Source organism: Tasmannia lanceolata, unplaced genomic scaffold (assembly GCF_043159265.1).
Source record: "Tasmannia lanceolata isolate RefF3 unplaced genomic scaffold, GAP_Taslan_0.1 ptg000037l, whole genome shotgun sequence".
Taxonomy (NCBI): Eukaryota; Viridiplantae; Streptophyta; class Magnoliopsida; order Canellales; family Winteraceae; genus Tasmannia; species Tasmannia lanceolata.
Window position 1 is genome coordinate 206,137 of NW_027518714.1, and position 21,188 is coordinate 227,324.

Consider the following 21,188-nt stretch of genomic DNA (forward strand, 5'->3'; position numbering starts at 1 on the left):
TATGGTGTCCTTCAACTCTCATCATGTTTTATTATTACTAGTTGTTTCCTCTGTTTATCAATTTAAATTTGCAGTGTACATCAGTTCTTCTAAGTATTGCCTATTACTGTCTTTCTTTATTTTGAATAACCTCGCTGTATATCTCTTCATAAATTTGACGTGTTATATTTCCCGTTGGCAGCACTGCATGTGTTAAACTTGAGGAGTATCAGACAGCAAAGGCAGCTCTTGAAGCTGGTGCTTGTTTAACACCTGATGATTTGCGATTCACCAATTTGATTAAGGAATGTGATGAGCGCATTGCAGGTATCTACTTGCTAGTAACTTTTAATTTTTTGGGCTCGAACTTTAGAGCATAGTCACGTACAGTCAAGTGGGCATCAGAATATACTATACAGCCTCTATAAGGCTACAAAAAATTTTTGGGCTCTAACTTTAGCAGTCAAGTGGGCATCATAATATGCTATACAGTCTTTATAAGGCTACAAGAAGACCAGATCACAGTGATTTGGTGCTATTTGGTTGACAGGTGGTTTAATCACTCTAGCTAGCAGTTTCTTATATAACATTCTTCCTATCTCCAATGTTGAAATTATGTTATGCGGTGTGTGAATTATATAACTTAGAGCATTACGTCAAATGGACAAAGTGATGTCAATGACAGGGCAGCAAATATCATCTTCTAACACTATCAATCAGCAGACTTCATACTTTGTTATCTAGTATCTTTAACTCATCTTTATCAGCATCATTGGAGTTTCTACCCTTCATGTAGCTGATGCAATGAATGGCAAAGTTTACTAAGAAATCATAGAGAGAGGTGAGTGCAACAGAACCATAAAAATTGTAAAGAGAACAATTCTGATTTATACGTACATCACTCTTATAAGAGAGTAGAAAATTATTAGAAAATACTCTATTTTCATTCAATACAAAAATAATAATTAATGACATGTGGAAGGTGATTCTTCTAACGTAATCAGTTGGTTATCTGGGAAGATTGCACCACCGTGGAGATTTCTTAGCTTCTTTGAGGAGATCGCTGATCTTGTTTCAGGTTCATCCATAGTGTTTAAATTTGTTAGAAGATCAGCCAATGGTGAAGCTGATTCCCTTGCTAGATCGGGTGTCCATAAAGAGGGTTTGGAATGGTTTGATTATCTCCCTCCGTGAAATGTATTTTTAGTCCTTTTGATGTAACTTTTCTCTTTCTTTGTATTTTTGTGGACCATCTCGGTTCCATTCTTTCAATATATTGCCATTTCAAAATAATAATAATAATATGTGTTTCCAAAAAGATCCCCTCCCCAATACATATAACAACGGCTCCCTAAAATAGCCATTTTTTTTTTAATATCAACTAGCTTCCTGAAAAACTAAACCTTACCTGCAACCTTCTTTTGCTGAACTCTCCGTATCTTTGTGAAATGAATATCTTTCTTAAAAAATAACATAGGAAAGATCTCGCTTTCGAAAAAAGTAACAACTTTTTTAAATTCCTTCCCCTAGGAATCCTACCTTCTGAAACCACCGTAATGTTTACTTGGGCGTTTGCGGGGGGAGGGACTGTAAATTCTTCTTCGCTTATCCCTAAGGCTTCTGTGATTTCTAGGGTGCAAACGTTGATTTTTGCCGGGAGCGCTGATCTATTACTATTCGATCTGTCCGGGCTTCAAATTCGTCGAGCATGTCACTGTATGAGAATCGATTAAGATTTGTCATGGGTTATAGGGCGGAGCCAGCAGGGGCAAGGGGGGCAATTGCCCCCTTAGCGCTGATCTATTACTATTCGATCTGTCCGGGCTTCAAATTCGTCGAGCATGTCACTGTATGAGAATCGATTAAGATTTGTCATGGGTTATAGGGCGGAGCCAGCAGGGGCAAGGGGGGCAATTGCCCCCTTAAAAATCTGGAAAAAAATCGATTCAACATTTTGAAAATGACAAAAGTACCCTTTGCCCCAGTTAAATTTCCTACTTTTTGTGAGGGAGGGGGCAAATGGAATTATGTCAGATTTTTACCCTTTCACACTAAATATGAATTCTTGCTTTTGTAAAATCACAAAATGCTTGATTTTTAGGGATCTTTTTCTAAGCATTCTTTACAGTTACATGGGGAGAAGGAGATTTCGATCATTTTCAAGCCAAAAGAAAGTCAGGCGTTTCCAAAATCACACCAAAGCTGAATTTTAGGGTTGTTTTTCTAAAATTCTCTCATGCGGCTAAAGGCAAATTCCTTTCATATGTTCATTTTGTAAGTAAATAATATGTAAAATACTTAAAAAGTTAAAAAACCATAGTAGATTAGCACCGGCCAGCAAGTCTAGACCTTAATAATGACAGATTGTTTGGCATGAGAAAGAGTAAGATACATAAAGAGAGTAGTTATGCCTCAACAAACAAGTAATTTTTAATAATACAAAGATGAACCTAGAAAGTAACATGAAAAATCTTTTTTTTTTATTTCCTTGTCTACTATGAACTTCAAAGTAAAAGAAAAAATTGCTATGCCATAATGAATGAGATATAGCAAATTTAGAGGTATACAAAATTATAATTATGGAATGTAGAGTACAGTTGGTTCCACAGTTCTTGATGCACAATTAACTCATATATATGTTTGAGCACAATTTAATCTTGATGTAGGTTAAAATGTGGGTTGCTAGATAATTTTAGGGAAATTATTCTATTAAAAAAAAATTTGCCCCCCTTGAAGCGAATTCTTGGCTCCGCCCTTGGTTATATGTGACCAGCATTATTCCCTATCACCATGAAAATCGATTAGGATTTATTTTTACTTTTCCGTCTGCATGGAAGAGATCTTGAAGGATGGTTGAATCTTGGGAGCCAAATGCCGGTGAACCAAGTGCAGACGGGGGCGTCTTGACTTTGTGCACAATCGGAACAGATTTGCCATGCAGATTTTCTACAAATGGTATCAGAGCTGTGGCTGGAGCGATCGTCGAGGTCAGGTGGAGTGATCATGGATGTTGTGGTTGGATCGTTGTTAGTGTGATCTTTGGGAGTGGAAAGATTGTCCAAGAAAATTTCTCGTTCAATGTGGATCGCTACCGAGAAGTGAGAAGTTATTTGAGATGGTTGTAAAATCGAGTTCAACCCAATTCAACATCGACAAGACGGAAAGGGCAGTTTCACCCTATGGCATATGAGGGTGAAGGACATCCTAGTTCAACAGGGCCTAGCTAAGGTTTTGAAGAGAAGGAATAGGAAGACGAAGAAGATGACGGATGCTGAGTAGGAAGACATTGAGTCGAAGGCGGTCAGCACGATTCAGCTATGTCTGGCAGATAACATTATGTTATGGAAGAAGATGAAGCACCTAAATTATGAGAGAAGTTGGAAAAGCTTTACATGTAAAAAAAGCTTGGCCAACCAATCGTATCTGAAGCGGCAGTTGTACGGGTTGAAGATGCAGGAATGCGAGAATCTTCTGGATCACATTACGTTGTTCAACAGGCTTGTGGATCAGCTCTACAAGGTTGATGAAAAATTGAAGGAAGAAGACCTTTTGCTTCTTACTTTGCTTCCTAATTCGTATGACAACCTGGTGATGACTTTGTTGTAGAATACAGTAAAGTTGGAGGAAGTCACGGTGTCGCTCTTATCGAATGAGATGCGGAAGAAGTATGTTCTTAATGAGAGTCAAGAGCATGGGCTGATTGTTCATGGTGGGAATCAAATAGGAAGGTCGTCTAGCAGGAGATCAGAAAAAGGCAGATCAAGATCCAGGGTCATCGGAAAGGGCGTGCAATGTTCTTGTTGTAAAGAATATGGCCACATCAAACATGATTGTTCGAAGCGAGCTGACCAGGTGGACAATGGTGCTACAAATACTGTGGTGGCAGTAACGAATGAGCAGAGCGAAGAGGTTGGAGACGTTCTCACAGTCTCCTTAGTTAATCACACTTTCATGATGAGTGGATTCTAGATTCAGTGCTTTGTTCATGTATGCTCCAAGAGCGAATAGTTTGATACGTTCCAAGAGACAAGGGCAAGTTTGGTGTCCTTGGCTAATGGGTTTACTTGTGACGTCACGGGAGTTGGAATGGTGAAGATCAAGATGTTCGATGGAGTGATTTGTACTTTCGGTGATGTGGCATGTGTCCCAACGATGCGAAAGAATCTAGTTTCAGTTGGCCGGTTGGACTCCAGGGGTTGCAGGTATTCAGCTGCGGCTGGAGACATGAAAATCACACGCGTTTTGATGAAAGTAAAGAAGTTTGGCGGGTTATATCGTCTGGTCAGAGGCACGGTGACTAAACAGAGTGGAAGTGCGCGCATGCGTAAGTTCTCTTTTGGAGTTGGTGCGGAGACAGGTTTCCAAGTTACAGACGATGGTGAGAAGGTGACAGTACCTGCGTTGGGGAGGATGATCGAGATCCCTCTCCAGGGTTGACTAGGCAAGTCAACGGGTTGGCAGCTACACATGTGCATTGGCCGTTTTAATCGAATCGGGAGGAGTCATAACTAGGATGATTTTAGGGTGTGTAGCTGGTGCTTTAGAAAGCCCATGGTGGTTTGCGGCGACAACGGACCGGTGGAGACATCAACTGGAAATCTTCAGGTATCTGGGAAATAAACGAGGGTGGAGATTGTTGGGAAAGTTGCCTTATTTCCCACCCACTTGGGTTTTGGTTGGGAAGACAAGTAAGCAAACTAGAAACATGCCTTTAGGTTTTAGAAAACCTAAGTATAAAAGAAGACCCATGAGAGTCTTTGTGTGCAGCTGCACAAGAGGCTTGGGGTGTGTCGCCTACTCCAAGGAGAGAGAGAGAGAGAGAGAGAGAGAGAGAGAGAGTTTCTTTTCGGGTTCCTCTTCGGGTATCTTTTTGGGTTTTCTCATGGTAATTTTCTCGGGGTTCTTTTGTGTGTACGGTCTTGGTTGAGAAGCAAGGAAAGGGTTGCGGGTTTGTGGGTTTGGGTTTAATCCATTGTAATCCTTGTGTATTGTTTTTCTCATAGTGGAAGATCGTGTTTCTCGCCCGTGGATATAGGCTTGGCTGAATCACGTAAATCTTGGTGTTCATCTTGTGGCTTACTTTCTATTTTTACTTTTATTTGTGCACGATTGGATCAGATTTGCCCGGCTGATTTTCTCAACAAACTGTTTGATCAAAAAGTTGAAGTATCATATTGGCATGTGACTAAATGTAAGGGGGAAAGTCCCATCTTACATGGGAGGACGCCCTTTGCACTTTTCATTGGGAAAGTAATGGGTCCCACCTTCCCATCATTTGTTCCAGTAGAATGGAGTGAAGGACCATTTCAGGTCTCTCATGGAGGAGTGAAGTGGACCTCTACATGTTTAGAGTTGTTTACATGTGGTGATCTTTGGTGTTGGGCTGCTAGATGGATAATGGTGAAGGAAAGTCTAAGAGAGGTTTTATGTCGAAAAAAAGCATACTATTTTGTAAACTCCTCGTACTGATATGCTTACTTTGTCTGAAATGTTTTTCCCATGACATGTTTTATGAACATCAGGTATCTCTCTTCCATTGATGCATTTGTTGTATGCTTATGCAGAGGAAACTATTGATGTACCAAAGAAAGTGATACATAATGCCCCAGGATTCTCACATTCTTCAGATGTAATTTCTGGAACTGTAAAAGATTCCCGGCCATGTCATGACATATCCCGTCAGTCAATGGGGACGACATCAACTAAACCAACGTACAGGTAGTTGGCACTTCTATTGTGGTTGCTATTCGTTTGTGATCTTACATTTATCCACTAAAAGAACCTTGTAGTTTGTCTTGCAGCATGCCTGATTATTGAGGCTGCAGGGAGTTTGGAGATTGTGTGATGTTCATGATATTTTGGAGCCAACCCTAGATCATATGTTGTTTCTTTAAAAATAAAAAGAATAAAAAAACCTAGATCTTGCTGGAAAGCCATGTATAAGATGTCGTCTGGTTTTCATATCATTGTTAATTGAGCAGTCCTTAGAAAGAAGGTGTCTAATGAGAACTATTAGTCCTTTCTAATAATTGGAGATTACAGGTTGAATTAAATAGTTTGACCTGCTTTTTTTGACGCATTGATTTCATTCTTTATAGCTAAACACCTTTCTTTCTGGACATGCATATAAACCAAGAAATCACAACAGCAGTAACTATCTCTATGAAAAACTTAAGTGCCAATAAATAGCCACTGACTTGGGATTCCTTTTTCTAATTAGAATTGAAAGAAAATGTAACTGTTATAGAGTTTAAACTTGTTGTTCAAGGCTTGAGAAATCCTTGGAATGATGATGTTGTAAGTGTTCGGAGATGCTCTTCTTTAGTCTTTACCATATCCAACCTTGCTTAGCTGATCACATCGAGACAATCTCTCATACAAGAGTGTGTTGATCTCATAATGGTAACACGAATCTCAACCATGAGAAGGTATGATACCCATATGCAGCATCGATATAGCACAGATGAGTGATTAGCGTTGATTTTGTACTTGGCATATTAAAGTATTACTCACATTACCTATTTTCAAGTATAGGGTTGTCATTCGTGAGTTATCTCTTGACTCCACCGTCATTGCATCTTTATTAACCAAAGGTTCCTCATATTCTCAACATATTCTGACCTATGTCTGCTATGCTATTCATGTTAAACTAAAACTTCACCATCCCCTTAGTGGCTTGATAAATATGCATGGGTTTTTGTACATTTCTTTTTACTTTCCTTCAATCGATAACTTTGTGTAGGAAGCCTTTGTTATAAGATGATAGTTGTTCACTATTGTCCAATGGTGCAACCTGGTGTCTCACCATATTATTATGGCCTGTGTGCTTCTATAAATGTTGAGCTTCAATTCCAGTCGTCTGGTTGAAGGGCTTGACAAATATACATGTGACATCATTGATGGTTGGATTCTTGACACCTTTTCGTATATTCTTCCAATAAACAAGTCTCCAAAGCCTTTTTTATAACATGATAACTGTCCTTCAAAACAAAAAGGGAGATGATATTTTCACTCCCCATGCATTATGTATGTGCTCCCCTTAAAACGTGATTTGACCTGAAAAGTGGGCAACTTTAACGCTTTTTGACGTCAAATCACATTATAAGGGGGGCACATGAGTAATGCAGGGGGAGTGAAAATATCATCGCCCAAAAAAAAAATTTGGAGGACAATAACTGTTCCTTGGAAAAAAAATGTCCTCCAAAAGCATGTGAAGGCCTACACACGACCAATCTGTCCACATTTAAATTGCTTTGGTATTATTTGACCCACTACCTCCCAACACTGAATAACACGTGTGCTCTATGCCTTTGGTAAATATGGGGAACACATGCTCACTAAGGCTCTTCTCGGAACATGTCTGGGCATGTGGCGGTGCAGTCTTTTCGGAAGTTCGTATCCAGATCACTTTCATGGACTTATCAAGAGAGGGAAAAGCTGAGGATGATTGTCAGCAAGAATTGTAACGTGAAAAGAAGGCTTGGCACTAGTTGTATTATTGTCAGCAAGGATTGTATCATGATAAGAAGGCTTGGCACTAGGTGTATCCACTGGATCCTGCCTCTTACAAAAGATTGGTAATCACGTAGAGTACTTGTTCTATAAAATTTACAGCATCACATGAAACCTGTGTTGCATGGATTTGGATTCCCCTGTTGGACTCTGAAGCGGGTTCGAGGTATCGGATTCGGCAAGCCCCAAAGTAGGATTTGTTGATTTAGTAATTTTTATTAAATAAAACTAAAATATAATATTAATATGAGGAAAAGGATTGTACGCTCGACCGTACCTAAAGTTAGGTACGGTAGAGTGCCAAATCACATGGGTCCCACATTTTTGGTGAGCATCTAAACTATTCATTTGCAAGGCCCCATCATAGATAGGGTGCATACCAAAAATCAGCTCCATAGGATGATCCTAACCTATCCATTTGTGGAGGCCAAAATGGACAGACAGTGTTTGTCCACAAATCTGCCCATTTTGGCCTCCAGTTTTGGAGGGGTTAGGATGATTCAATGGTGCTGATTTTTGGTATGCACCCTATCTATGATGGGGCCTTGCAAATGAATGGTTTAGATGCCCACCAAAAATGAGGGACCCATGTGATTTGGCACTCTACCGTACCTAACTTTAGGTACGGTCGAGCGTACAATCTTATTCCTCTATTAATATATATATATATATATATATATATATATATATATATATATATATATATATATATATATATATGAGGAAAGTGTTGGTGAGCTTAAGCGCCCAATCACATTGGGGCCTACTTTGTTAGGATGATCCAAAGCATTCATTTGAAAGGCCCTTACATAGATGGGGTGTGTACCAAAAATCAGCTCTATAGGATCATCCTAACCCATCCATTTGTGGAGGTCAAAATGGACAGACATTATTTGTCCACAAATCTGCCCATTTTTGTCCTCCACAAATGGAGGGGTTAGGATGATCCTATGGAGCTGATTTTTGGTACACACCCTATCTATGATAGGGCCTTGCAAATGAATGGTTTGGATCACCACAGAAAATGTGGGACCCATGTGATTGGGGCGCTTAAGCTCGCCATAAGTTTGGTGAGCTTAAGCTCACCAACACTTTCCTCTATATATATTGGTATATTCATGAAAATTTTGAGGGTCGAGTCGTTAGGGTTTTTATTAAGAGAATCGAATAATGAGAAAGGGGGTCAATGCTTGAGGGTGGAGGGTCGTGGCACTAGGTTTTTATTAAGATAGGGCAGACAGTGCTTTTATAAAAAAAAATGTAACTAAGAAAATGTGTTTAAAGGAAAAATATACAAGATTCACATTTTAAAAGAGACAATGATGTGTCGAATTCATGCGGAACACGCCTACGAGAAGAATTCAGATGTGTCCCTTGCAAATCCATATTCGATTTGCGTTTCGAAATGTGTCGACTTGGATTTGGCACAGCCACATAGGGGGCAAAGAATCCATGCGACATAGCATGAAACACATGATGGAATCAGTAGATTCAGTGTCATCCCTAATCTCTAGAATTAACATGAGGGATGCACTCAAAACATCGTTTATCAAAGTTGTAAACTATCTTTGACATACATATTAAGAAAAACCGAAGTAGAATATTGAGTATGGGATGTATGAATGGTTGAGAAGATGGTTTCTTATTATATACTTCTTGTAGGAAATGTCTAAAATCAGGCATGGTCAATTAGGGTGGTAGCCATGGCTTGATATTCAGCTTTTGCATCTTGTCATACTCAAAAGCAATGACTCTCTCATGGCTCCTCAATAATTCATCTTGTCTGTCTATCTGTCTTAATGTCAGATTGATATGCAATATCATCATCATCTTCATCCATGAAATCCTCCTCTTTCTACACTTTCTTGCTTCTCATGTTTTTCTTCCTTTAATGCCTTTGAGATGACTTTCCTATCCTCCTTAGGGACAGCTGTGCACTTTGCACATTTCCATAATGTTTTGTTTTAATCTTCTAACACCACCATTGGCCATGCTCTTCTCACAATAATTGCGTGGAGTCCTTTGCTCATTGTCATCAATCGGTTGATCATGTTGCCAACCAATATCATGATCATCCCCATCCCTACCCCAATGACGTGGGCGTATGGTGATAGTGATAGTTATGAAAAACATAAACAACACATAAATAACATATAACAAGCAATGGGTGATTGCGAGTAAATATGGGGCTGAGCCAGGTCATTGGGAGCCCAAAAACCTATTTAGAAAGCCGGGTGTCACTGTTTGGCGAGACATTATGAGAATGTGCCATCATTTCAACCAAGGAACTTGTTTTAGAGTGTATTCGAGGGACAAAATTAGCTTTTGGCATGAGAATTGGTGCTCCCCGTCTTCTTTAAAAGACATGTTTCCGTCTTTATTTGTTGTTGCACTGAATAAAGATGCCTTAGTGAAGGATTGTCTTGAGAGAACTGGGAATAGGGTGGTTTGGAAACTGGCGTTCAAAAGGAATTTTTTTGATAGAGAAGTCTCTTTGGTTATGAGGTTGTTTGAGTTGTTAGAAGGCTGTTATATTTGTCGATCTGGTGAGGACAACAGGGTATGAATCTTGGACTCTACTGCGGTATTCACTGTCAAATCTTTTTACAATAAATTAGTTACGTGTCCTGCTTCCCCTATTGAAGCAAAAATGTGGAAGATTCAAGCTCCTCCAAGGGTTTGTACATTTAGTTGGGCGGCACTTCAGAATCGAATCCAAACTGTGGACTTTCTTTGGAAGTGCGACTTTGTGATTGTTGATCATTGCACTTTGTGCATTGTGGCTGGAGAAACGGTAGACCACATTTTTATCCATTGCACAGTTGCCAGAGCGGTATGGAGTAGCATTCTTTCCAGGTTTGACATTGCATGGGTTTTCCCTTCCAAATTATCAGGCTTGCTTAAAGGTTGGTTTTTGGTGCCGTGGAAGAAAAAGGGGAAGGTGCTTTGGTCTTTGTATCTCCTAGCAACCCCTTGGGTTATTTGGAAAGAAAGGAATGCAAGGGTTTTTGATGGGGATAGCCAAATCATCCTATTATCTTTTCATCAAAGTCATAGCCTTGATTATCGCGTGGTTGAAAAGTCTTCCTCTTTTCTCGTTTGTATCAGCATTTGATATATGGGAAGGTTGGAGGGAGATTTGTCTTAGCGAGGAACATCGATCTCCTATTGTGCAAGTTTGGCAGCCCCCTCACCGTGACTTGGTGAAACTCAATTTTGATGGTTCCAATATAGGGAATCCAGGCCTGGGGGGTTTTGGAGGGGTGCTAAGGAACCAAAATGGTGAAGTAATTTGGGCTTTCTCTGGGCCAATCAGTGTACCAGATGCTAGTGAAGTTGAGGTTAGAGCCGTTCACCAAGGAATCCTTCAGTTGGCAAGTGAAAATCTTGACAAGGTGATAGTAGAAGGTGACTCACTAAATACCATTCGATGGTTAAGGGGATCTCTGGTTCCCCCTTGGACGTTTGCTCAATATTTTGATGTGATCTTTGACAAGATTGAGGGATCCTCCATCACTTTCTATCACGTGAGGAGATCGGCTAACAGTGTGGCCAATCGCTTGGCAAAGGAGGGAATAGATAGGTTGGCCTAGGACTGTTTTGATTATCTCCCACCTTGACTTGGGCATAGCTCTGTAGTTTCTCCTTTTACATATTGGTTTTGTTTTTTTTCCCTGTCTTTGTATCCTTTGGGTTGACTCCCTCTATCGCCCTTATTGTTCTCAATAAAATCTTCCTTCCGTTCCCAAAAAAAAACATATAACAAGCAAAAGCCTACTATTTATGCATAAAATATGCACTCATTCATATCACAGTTCACATGTAAATCATATAATTATAATTATGTAAGACATGTATTATAGTAAATATACCACATAATACACTAGATGGCAAAAAATGTTTTTTTTTTTTTAAATTGTTTTTTTATATTTTATTGAACATTTAAAAAATAATAAATAGTGAAAATGTTTCATAAATTTTATATATAATAGGCCATGGCTATATCTGCATGTGCCTTAATTTATTTATTTTTGAAAGTTTAATATTTTATTTTAAATGAAAGTATAAAATAAGTTATAATATTATAAGGGAAATGATAAATGCGCCCCTTTTCATCACTTGGGACACCTAGCTGCATTGTACGTGGCAATCAGGTCACTTCATTCCTTCAAATGTGATTTACATCAGCACCTTTGTAGTCATAGATACACTATAGCTGGGTGTCCCAAGTAATGAAAAGGGGCGCATTTATCATTTCCCTATTATAATTGTGTTATTTATATAATTTCCTTGTCCATTTTGATTTTTAATACTTTCTCAATATTATTTATTATTTTCTAATATTTTAACACAAAAACCTAATTATTTTCCTTGTTTTCAAGGATTTTCTAACAAGACCTTACAGCTTAGGGCAGTTTGGACTTTGGACTGATATGGGACTATTAGAACTAATTAACAATTCCTAGGTGCTTCCAATGTTTTCTAGTGTGATCTATAATCACAACCAGTCCAGACTCGGCCGTCTTTAAGACCCTCGCAAACTGAATGTAGTTTTGGGGCACATCATTTCTCAAATGAATCGAAATCCGCTATGTTGGGACGATTTCTCTATTCAATATCTACCTTTTGGATGTGGGGTTTGTGGTGGCTGAGCACTTATTGCATCGGTGAGAAGAAAATCGTATTTTCTTACTTTTTTCCTTTCTACCTTCTCTTCTACTAAGTTCTATTCCCTTTTCCCATTTGTTTTGTGTGATTTTGACTTAGGGATCCAATTTCTACCTATTATTATGATATTACGATCAGATTGGATATCAGAAGTAGATTCAAGATTTAATCTGTTCATAATTGAGTTGTTTTAGAGTAGTTTGGAGTGTATTATATGGAGGAAAGGATTTTGTTGTGACATTCATTGAATGTAAGCAGAGGGATGCTGGTGGTGTGAAGCATGGTTTTAAATTTCGGTTTCGGTCCCAATTTCGGCCTTGGCCGAAATCCGGTAATATCCAAAATTTTGGCCGAAATTACCGATATTTCGGAATAATACTATTTTTTTTTTTTAAATTCAATTTCCTGAAATTTCGACCTAAATTTCAGATTTCGGCCGAAATTTAAAACCTTGATGTGAAGGGCCTAACACATCACTTCCCTGAAACACATTGTGGAATGAAACGATTGAATTTCTAGATTGTATTATCTTTTTAGATGCTTCGGGTTTATTTTCTTTTTTCTTAGATGAATGATGATTTATGTTTGAAAAGAAGCACATTCTCTTCCTAGAACATATACTATTTTTTTCTGTTTCTCTCTTTTTTTAATTGTTCTCTTTATATTTCCTTTTTCAGATTTTAGAAAATAAATCACGATGTTTCTGCCTTGGCCCTTGAGGCGTATGCCTTGCCTCATTAGACTTTTATATTTTTCTTAATACTTTTATGTTCTCTTTAGTTTTATAGATTTTTTAATATGAAAATTTAAAACGTGATGGCTACGTTACGCCTCACCTCATGCTAGTGTTGAGCACCTCGCCCATTCTCTTAGTTGATCAATTTTCCAATTACCAATATTGATGAGAAGGCGTATGTGATGGGAGATTCTCTTGCTAATCAGTGATTTGTACTATTTAAATGTTTTGGATTTGGCTTGCCTATTTGGGTAGTCATGTTGGCTTTGGACTTGTGGGATGTTTTTGCCCTAGGCTGGCTTCTATTAAACTTAAAATAGTAAATATCAATAAAAATGTTTGAATGGTAGATAAGTGTCTTTATACTTGCCAGTATGTATGACTTGTATTGGCATCTCTGTTATATTGACAAAAGAACCTGTGATGCAGGCATGCATATTACCAGAAGCCAACTGAAGTAGTGGTAACCATTTTTGCAAAGGCTGTACCTGCAAAAAATGTGGCGATTGAATTTGGTGAACAGATAGTATGTTTCTCATTTGCACAATTTGTATCATTAATTTTACACATTTTTTAAGGGATTTGCTAGGGACCATCACAAAAAGCATTTCGCGGGCCGGCTGTTGCATGAGATTGCAACCACCTCAGATGAATTAAATGAGTAAGACAAAATCTGCTGAAAAGTGAGCCTATGTGGCTGCTCTCTCATGCAACAACCGGGCCGCGAAATGCCTTCTGCGATGGTCCCTAGCGAATCCCTTTTTAATGCTTGGGACCAAGTTATTTTGGAAAAAAAATAATGGGCTTAAGATTGTAAAGCATCTATTATGTTCTTGCTTTTCAGCTAAGTGTTTCCATCAATATCCCTGGTGAAGATGTATATCATTTTCAACCACGTCTGTTTGGGAAGGTAATGTTTTTGACCCGGATGTCTTTTATCTACGAATAAATGTCGCCATCGTTATGTACTAAAGCCTCCTACCTATAAATATTGGAGCACTATATTTCTTTGTTTTGTTATCAAGAAAGAATTAACCCATGTAGATTTTTAATTGTATTTTTTTTAATGATAAATTTTTTTCCAGGGCATTAAAAATATGAAACTTTCCCATGAAAATTGGCATCCATAGGAATGCCCCATTTCCTTGTATTTTTAATGGTATTATTAATAGTCATTTACCTATCTTTTCTGGCCGTTTTTAGAGTAAATCATCTGACCTTGTCTGCACTGATACATTATAAAGTAAACATGTTATTTTTAAGCTCTTCAAATCTTTGCACAAGCTCCTCCAATTTTTGCAGACAGGATTAGTGAGTTTTCTCTTACCCATCACTTATTTTGTTTATGCTTTTGTTGGCTAATTTGTATGCCTTTTTTGATGGATTTGTGATAAAACAGATAATCCCCGAAAAATGCAGATATGAATTGTTATCTACCAAAATTGAGATCTGTCTCTCAAAAGCTGAAGCTATTAATTGGCCTTCTTTGGAATTTAGTAAGGATCATACAGTTCCTCAGAAGATAAATGTAACTTCAGGTAGTTCTTGATGCTTGCTGAATGTATAATGCTGGCTTTGCTTGTTAGTAGCATTTGGTACTTCTGTGCATGCTAGTTGTGCTTGGATGCTAGAACTTTTCCATTTGGGCGTACCATGCTGTTATATATGCCCTTTTCATTTCTAGAATTGATTGTTGATTTTATTATACATGATGCGTGTTCCATAAATTGACTATTATGTACCTTATGTTAGTAGCATTTGGTACTTCTGTGTGTGCTAGTTGTGCTTGGACGCTTGAACTTTTCCATATGGGCATACCATGCTGTTATATATGACCTTTTTCATTTCTAGAATTGATTGTTGATTTTATTATACATGATGCGTGTTCCATAAATTGAATATTATGTACCTTATGCGGCTAAATGTATTTGTCGGTTAGGTTCTAGTACTCAAAATATTTAATGAAGTACACTGGTCAAAAATATATATTTAATGAAGTTCTACTATCTTTGATATTTCAATATAATGTGCGATATAAAGAAAACTCTATTCAGATTGTAAGTTGTTAAAACATTAATTGATTTCTATATTCTAAGTTAATATCTATTTCATGGTTATTGATGAGAATGTGGTAAACTATTAATGTTTGAATGATATTCATCTAAATCTTGGGTAAATTTTAATAGGTTGCAAGAACATGTAGAACGCTTTTGCCACTGAAAAAAAAAACATGTAGAACACTTTCTGTTTTTTTTTTTTTGCTATTCTAAAATAGAAATTATGCTATTTAGGTTGATCTAAGGGATAAAATTAAACACATACAGATGGTTAGGATTAATATAGGATTTTTATATATGAAGTTTTGACGTACTGTTCAAGAGGTAAAAGTATAGTTATGAGCCTATGGAGTTTTGGGTTATACCCTACTTTAATGAAATTTTGATCACATCTGTTATCATTTTATCTGCCTCGAGCATTGAAGATCTATTGTTTAGTTTGTGCAATTGTTCAATTCTCTAGAAAGTTTTTTACTTTTGGAGGACACATCCACATCAACCATTTTTATCGTCATGACGCTCTTGCATCTGAAGTCTTAGTTAGAAATTGTGATGACTGAGTTCAAAGACGAAATATGGTAATAATCATGGGATTGTTCTCTCACATGGAGTGTTAAGTTCCATGAGATTGCCATGAGATTGTTTGTTTACATGAACTTAACACTCCTTAGAGATTGTTCGCTTACACTCCAACTAAGCGAACAATCTCTTGTGGCAAGCTACAATTTACGTCATCCCTGAAAATCGATCCACTACAACAAATACAAAATCCGTACATAGTTTTTGGAAGGCACATGACAAATTGCATACTCACATCTATCTAAGGAGCTTCTGATAGAGGTATTTTGTGTAGAGATGGCAAAAAATAGTGGCACACATGACATCGATTGATGAATTGAAACAGTTACGCAAAGATTGCCAAAGGTAATCTTTGGAGCAAAGTTGTAGTCTTAGCTCTCCCAAAGTGACCTTCCCCTTGAAGTTCTTGAATGATCTTAAGTCAAAGGAAGAAATCATGTCCACCATTAAAAAAAGAAAGAAAGAAATCATGTTGTTTCCCTTCACGTTACATGCTACGGTGGCATTTTTGTCATTAAAGAAAACATTTGTAGAGACAAAAAAACAAGATTAGATTATTTATTTGTGACTCAAATGGGGGTTATTTGCATCCGATAAATTTTTGTGAAGATTTTAACATCCACACGTGCACGTGCGCTAGCAGCACTGGAGCTGGCGAGGTACTCAACAGTAGTAACATCCATGGTTTTAAATTTCGGCTGAAACATTTTGTTTCAGCCAAAATATTTCGATTTCGGCTACTATCGAAACGAAATCCATTCGATCTCATAAAAGTATCAGATTTCACTCGAAATTTTAGGATTTTGCCCAAAATATGCTAAACATGCAACCTTTCAGATAAAAAAAGCAAAGTTTCGATTGAAATGTCGGTATTTCGACATAAACCTTGACAAAAATCAACTCCACTCACTTAAAAGAGGAGCAAAGAGATTCCTTTAAGAGATTTCTAAAATATGACAAAAAATAAAATAAAAACCAAGGGTGAAAAATCTTACCTGGATTTCGACCGTGATGATTTTACAAGATTTCGGCCGAAATTTCTTTCCAAAACTGAAATATTTCTGTTTCGTTGATGACCGAAACCAAAATTTCAGTAGAATCTTGTAAAATCATGGAAACATATGTAAATGATAAAATTTTAAGATGAAACTTTGGAAATGTAAGAATAAGCATATATGCATACTTAGAATATATCACATGAGTAAGAAACTCATCTATAATGGCTTAGTCACGTTGAACACCTAGTGACATGTCTGGAATAGTAAAGTCAATAACAGAGTACAATGACCCGTCACGCCTCCAAGGACCCCTACTCAATGTCAATACCACATAGAGTTACAAGCTATTATTGATCTCATGCCGATCTGACATCCCATGCATGAGATATTGTTACTTTGTTGTGTAGTTCAATGATGCCACCTACCAAATATCATTCTCTAGGTGAATGAAAGGAAATGAAATGCAAATCATAACATCTTTCCATTTTTTGTCGTTCCGACCATTTCGGCCGAATTTCGGGAATATCCGTATTTCGGAATATGATGCGATACTATTTAGTTTGTTTATTTGTTGTAGCTTATTAATTGTTCTCTCATGAGAAGTTTTCTTTCATCTGCTCTACTACGTTTTATTGAAAAGAGAAATTGCAAAGAATAGTAAGAGACAATCAAGGAAAAATTGCAAATGAAAAAAATCTAATGTATTTTCTCATTGTAATTATTTTGGCTTTTACAAAAGCCCTCAAGCTACCCACTCACTTGATAAGAAAATTGAAATGAAACATGTGTGTATACGAAGGCGTATGTTCACAGACTCACATATGATTAAGAAAATTGAAATGAAACAGTAATCTCCGTTAAAGTGATTCAAGATTCCTTTCGTATTCATTTTTCCAATTATTTGTTTTTGACCCGTCAAACCTCCGTTATTTGACCTTTTTCTTCACCTTGATCTGTGTTAAAGTATAAAAGATAAATAACGCCTTTCTCCAACAGCTTAAGCTATTGGAGAAGTTGGTTAGTTAACATGGTATCAGAGCCAAAGGTCTCGAGTTCAAACCTCTCGGATAGCAAAAATCCACATGCGATGGTCGGCCCAAAGTGGGACCACATGTGCCACGTGTTTGCCGAGTGGGCCACACGTGCGGGGGAGTGTTAAAGTATAAAAGATAAATAACGCCTTTCTCCAATAGCTTAAGCTTTTGGAGAAGTTAGTTAGTTAACATGGTATCAGAGCCAAAGGTCTCGAGTTCAAACCTCCCAGATAGCAAAAATCCACATGTGATGGTCGGCCCAAAGTGGGACCACATGTGCCACGTGTTTGCCGAGTGGGCCACACGTGCGGGGGAGTGTTAAAGTATAAAAGATAAATAACGCCTTTCTCCAACATCTTAAACGATTGGAGAAGTTGGTTAGTTAACAAGCTAGTGGGGAAGTTGGTTAGTTAACATGGTATCAGAGCCAAAGGTCTCGAGTTCAAACCTCCCGGATAGCAAATATCCACATGCGATGGTCGGCCCAAAGTGGGACCACATGTGCCACGTGTTTGCCAAGTGGGCCACACGTGCGGGGGAGTGTTAAAGTATAAAAGATAAATAACGCCTTTCTCCAACAGCTTAAGCTTTTGGAGAAGTTGGTTAGTTAACAATCTGAAGTCTTGAATGTAATGAAATCAATTCAGAACTATCTATGCTGAGTTTTGAAGTGAAAATTCTCCAGCTCTTCCCCATACTTATTTTCAACTAGTTGGTAGGCGTTGATGCCTCTCCATTTTCTGCTGTTAAACTCGCAGGTCTTCAATCCCAGAGACCCACGTATCCATCTTCAAAATCAAGAGCGGTTGATTGGGATAAGCTGGAAGCACAAGTCAAGATGGAGGTTTGTCAGTGACTTTAATGTAGACTTTTATATCTCCTTTGGTGTATAGTTTTTATATGAGATATGGCTGACAAGCTGCACTCTACACATAAGATACTTGTCTTATTTTCCAATTGAGATGTAACTTCTGTTGTCATCTTTTAGGAGAAAGAAGAGAAGCTAGACGGTGATGCAGCTGTAAACAAACTATTCCGTGACATTTACCAAGATGCAGATGAGGACACAAGGCGGGCTATGAGAAAATCTTTTGTAATTCCTGACACCACCCTACTTATTTGGTTGATGACTGCGATACCAAGAGTGACATTTCTATGGATGTTTTCTTTCTATCCACTGACCTATGTGGCTGTCTGTAGCTTGGATAGCCTAACCTTGGTTGGGGTTGGTGGGCTGTTTCATCAACCAGCAGGTCTAAAATAGTTGAATTTTGAAAATATCAGAAAAAGAGACATTTTCTTGTAGTAATGTGTGAGAAAGAGCTTTCTTCGTTTTCTATAATATTGAAATAATGGCGTGGAGCTTTACTAAATTTCATTGGGTTAGGTTGCATATCAACTCCCATAATTGGGTTGGAACTCATCTCTATGCCACTGACATCCTTCAGTTTTCTAGGATCCTATTCTGTTACTCTAACCTAATTTTCTGTTTTGTGATAGTTGTGTTCTTGCAGTCTCTTTTTTCTAGGCTTTCTTGTTAGCTGCCTCTTTTTCATTTGTTTTTCTTTATGATGTTCATTTATTTGTCTGCGTTTTTAATTCAATTTCTTGAATTTTATGTGTAGGTGGAGTCAAATGGCACAGTGCTATCAACGAATTGGAAAGATGTAGGTTCGAAGAAGGTTGAGGGAAGCCCTCCCGAAGGTATGGAGATGAAAAAATGGGAGTACTGACTGTTTTCGGGTATTTTGTCTTTCCCTTGCATGGTTATTTTCATTTTCATGGACGGGTTGAATTTTGGTGCCAAATGTCATCTTTTGCGATAGATTGTGTGGATAGATAATGTTTTTTTTTAAACTGAACGATTCAATTTGTAATATCCCTTCAACATACAGTTGGTCCATGTTTCAATCAGTCCACTGTCATAAGCTTATAATTCTAGAATTGCTTATTTTTGCATGTTTCTCTTTCATTTTTCTGTCTCTTCATATTTTTTTTTTCTTGTAATTGCCATCATTCTGCTTTTGATTTAGGAAGAATTGCCAATGGTGGACATCAAAATAAGAGAATTGCCAGGGCGGGGGGCACATTTTTGAAAAATTGTTAAAGAGGGTTGATAACCCCCTTTTGAGAGTTTGATAACCCCATTTAGAGGGTTGATAACCCCCTTTTAGAGACTTGACAACCCCCATTTCGTCCCTCTCTAACAATTTTTCAAAAGTGCGTCTCCTGTTGGCAATTCTCTTATTTTCATGTCCCCCATTTGGCAATGTTTCCTTTGATTTATTTATATCGTTCCCCCGCCTGGAATGAATCACATTGGCGTGGTTTCCAACAATAATAGATTCTCATTACTTGTTCGAAGAACCTACTTTTACTATTCTTGGCTTGGTTGATTCTCCAAAAACTTGTGAGCCAGTAGTATGTTCTGCTCACTTCATTCCCGACAGTGAAAAATAGGACCAACCACATTCCCATGGTTTATGATATAATAATAATAGCTGACATGTGGCCCAATGACTAATGCATCATGGCTGTTCACCATGTTGGATACGCTATTCCTGGGACTGGTTACCCTGCATTTATAGTGAATCGTACCCATTGCTGCTATTCTTGCTGTGAACCGAGGATAGCAGGCCTATCCAAGTATAAAATAAACCCTGGCTTGCTATACCTGTGAAAAACATCCCCAATAATAGGAACTTCTCTCTGTAGTAATATTATTAATATGTATACTTACTGTGTGTGGAGGAATGGTCAGATGCACACCTAGATGCATTGTGCTATCATACTTCCTAGTGTCTATTGTACAAATGGGCCAATCGTGATTTATCTAAATTGTTAAATGTTTTGGGACTCACCTTTGATGGTTCCATGCCTATAATTTGTTAAGATCGGGTGATACAACTATCCTGTCAAACAGACAAACACCATAAATAAAATGGTACAACATATAAGCATTTAACAGCCCAAATTCAATGACCGAAATATTTATTGAAAGGTAAAAGATATTTGAGCTATGAGCCTATGACTAACCTAAGGTGAATCACACCATGTGAATAGTTCATATGTGGCCCCTTGTACCTAGGGTAGGAGAGAACGGATGCAATAATTGGGGTTTTCAATAAGAACTTATTTTGTTTATTTTTTACTTAAGAAGTAATAAGAATAAGAGGTGTTAAGCTTTTTATCATCATCTATCATCCATCTTACTGTGGGTTCTAGTACAAAGTTGGTGGATGCTTATTCCCAGACATCTTCGTTGCTTCATCACCAAGAATTTATTGCTTCTTAAGAATATTTGCACGAGGATGAGTTTATTTATATGAATCAAAAGCATTCATTCATTTGAAATTATTTGTTTCTCCAAATTACGTGTGTGTGTGTGTGGTTTTTTTTTTCTTTTTTCTTTTTTCAATCCTTCAATTTTTGGGTCCAAAGCATGCCATGTGATTGGGTCTGTTGATATAATTGGTGAGCAGATGATCTACAAAATGGGCCCCACGACCTTGGTTCCCTAATAAATATAAAAAATTATAGAAGGAATGTGAATGGATTTTGGAAAGTTTAAGTTAAGGGGCATGAAGGAGATTGGATTTCACCTCTTGGCCACAAGTGCGACCAG

The 21,188-nt window shown here is 37.7% G+C and overlaps 1 protein-coding gene across 2 annotated transcripts in view; it reads left to right on the plus strand.

The window, feature by feature from the left end:
* Positions 1–19,522, plus strand: part of LOC143860772 (protein SGT1 homolog B-like) — a 50,345-nt gene extending 30,823 nt beyond the window's left edge. For both annotated transcript variants that reach the window (XM_077371587.1, XM_077371586.1), the window contains exons 3-10: positions 182–306; positions 5,544–5,697; positions 13,325–13,421; positions 13,740–13,805; positions 14,295–14,433; positions 18,322–18,407; positions 18,552–18,656; positions 19,189–19,522. In XM_077371587.1, the coding sequence (XP_077227702.1) occupies positions 182–306; positions 5,544–5,697; positions 13,325–13,421; positions 13,740–13,805; positions 14,295–14,433; positions 18,322–18,407; positions 18,552–18,656; positions 19,189–19,296 (880 nt within the window). In that variant the 3' untranslated portion in view covers positions 19,297–19,522. The remainder of the gene's footprint in view (positions 1–181; positions 307–5,543; positions 5,698–13,324; positions 13,422–13,739; positions 13,806–14,294; positions 14,434–18,321; positions 18,408–18,551; positions 18,657–19,188) is intronic.
* Positions 19,523–21,188: the final 1,666 nt, after the last annotated feature.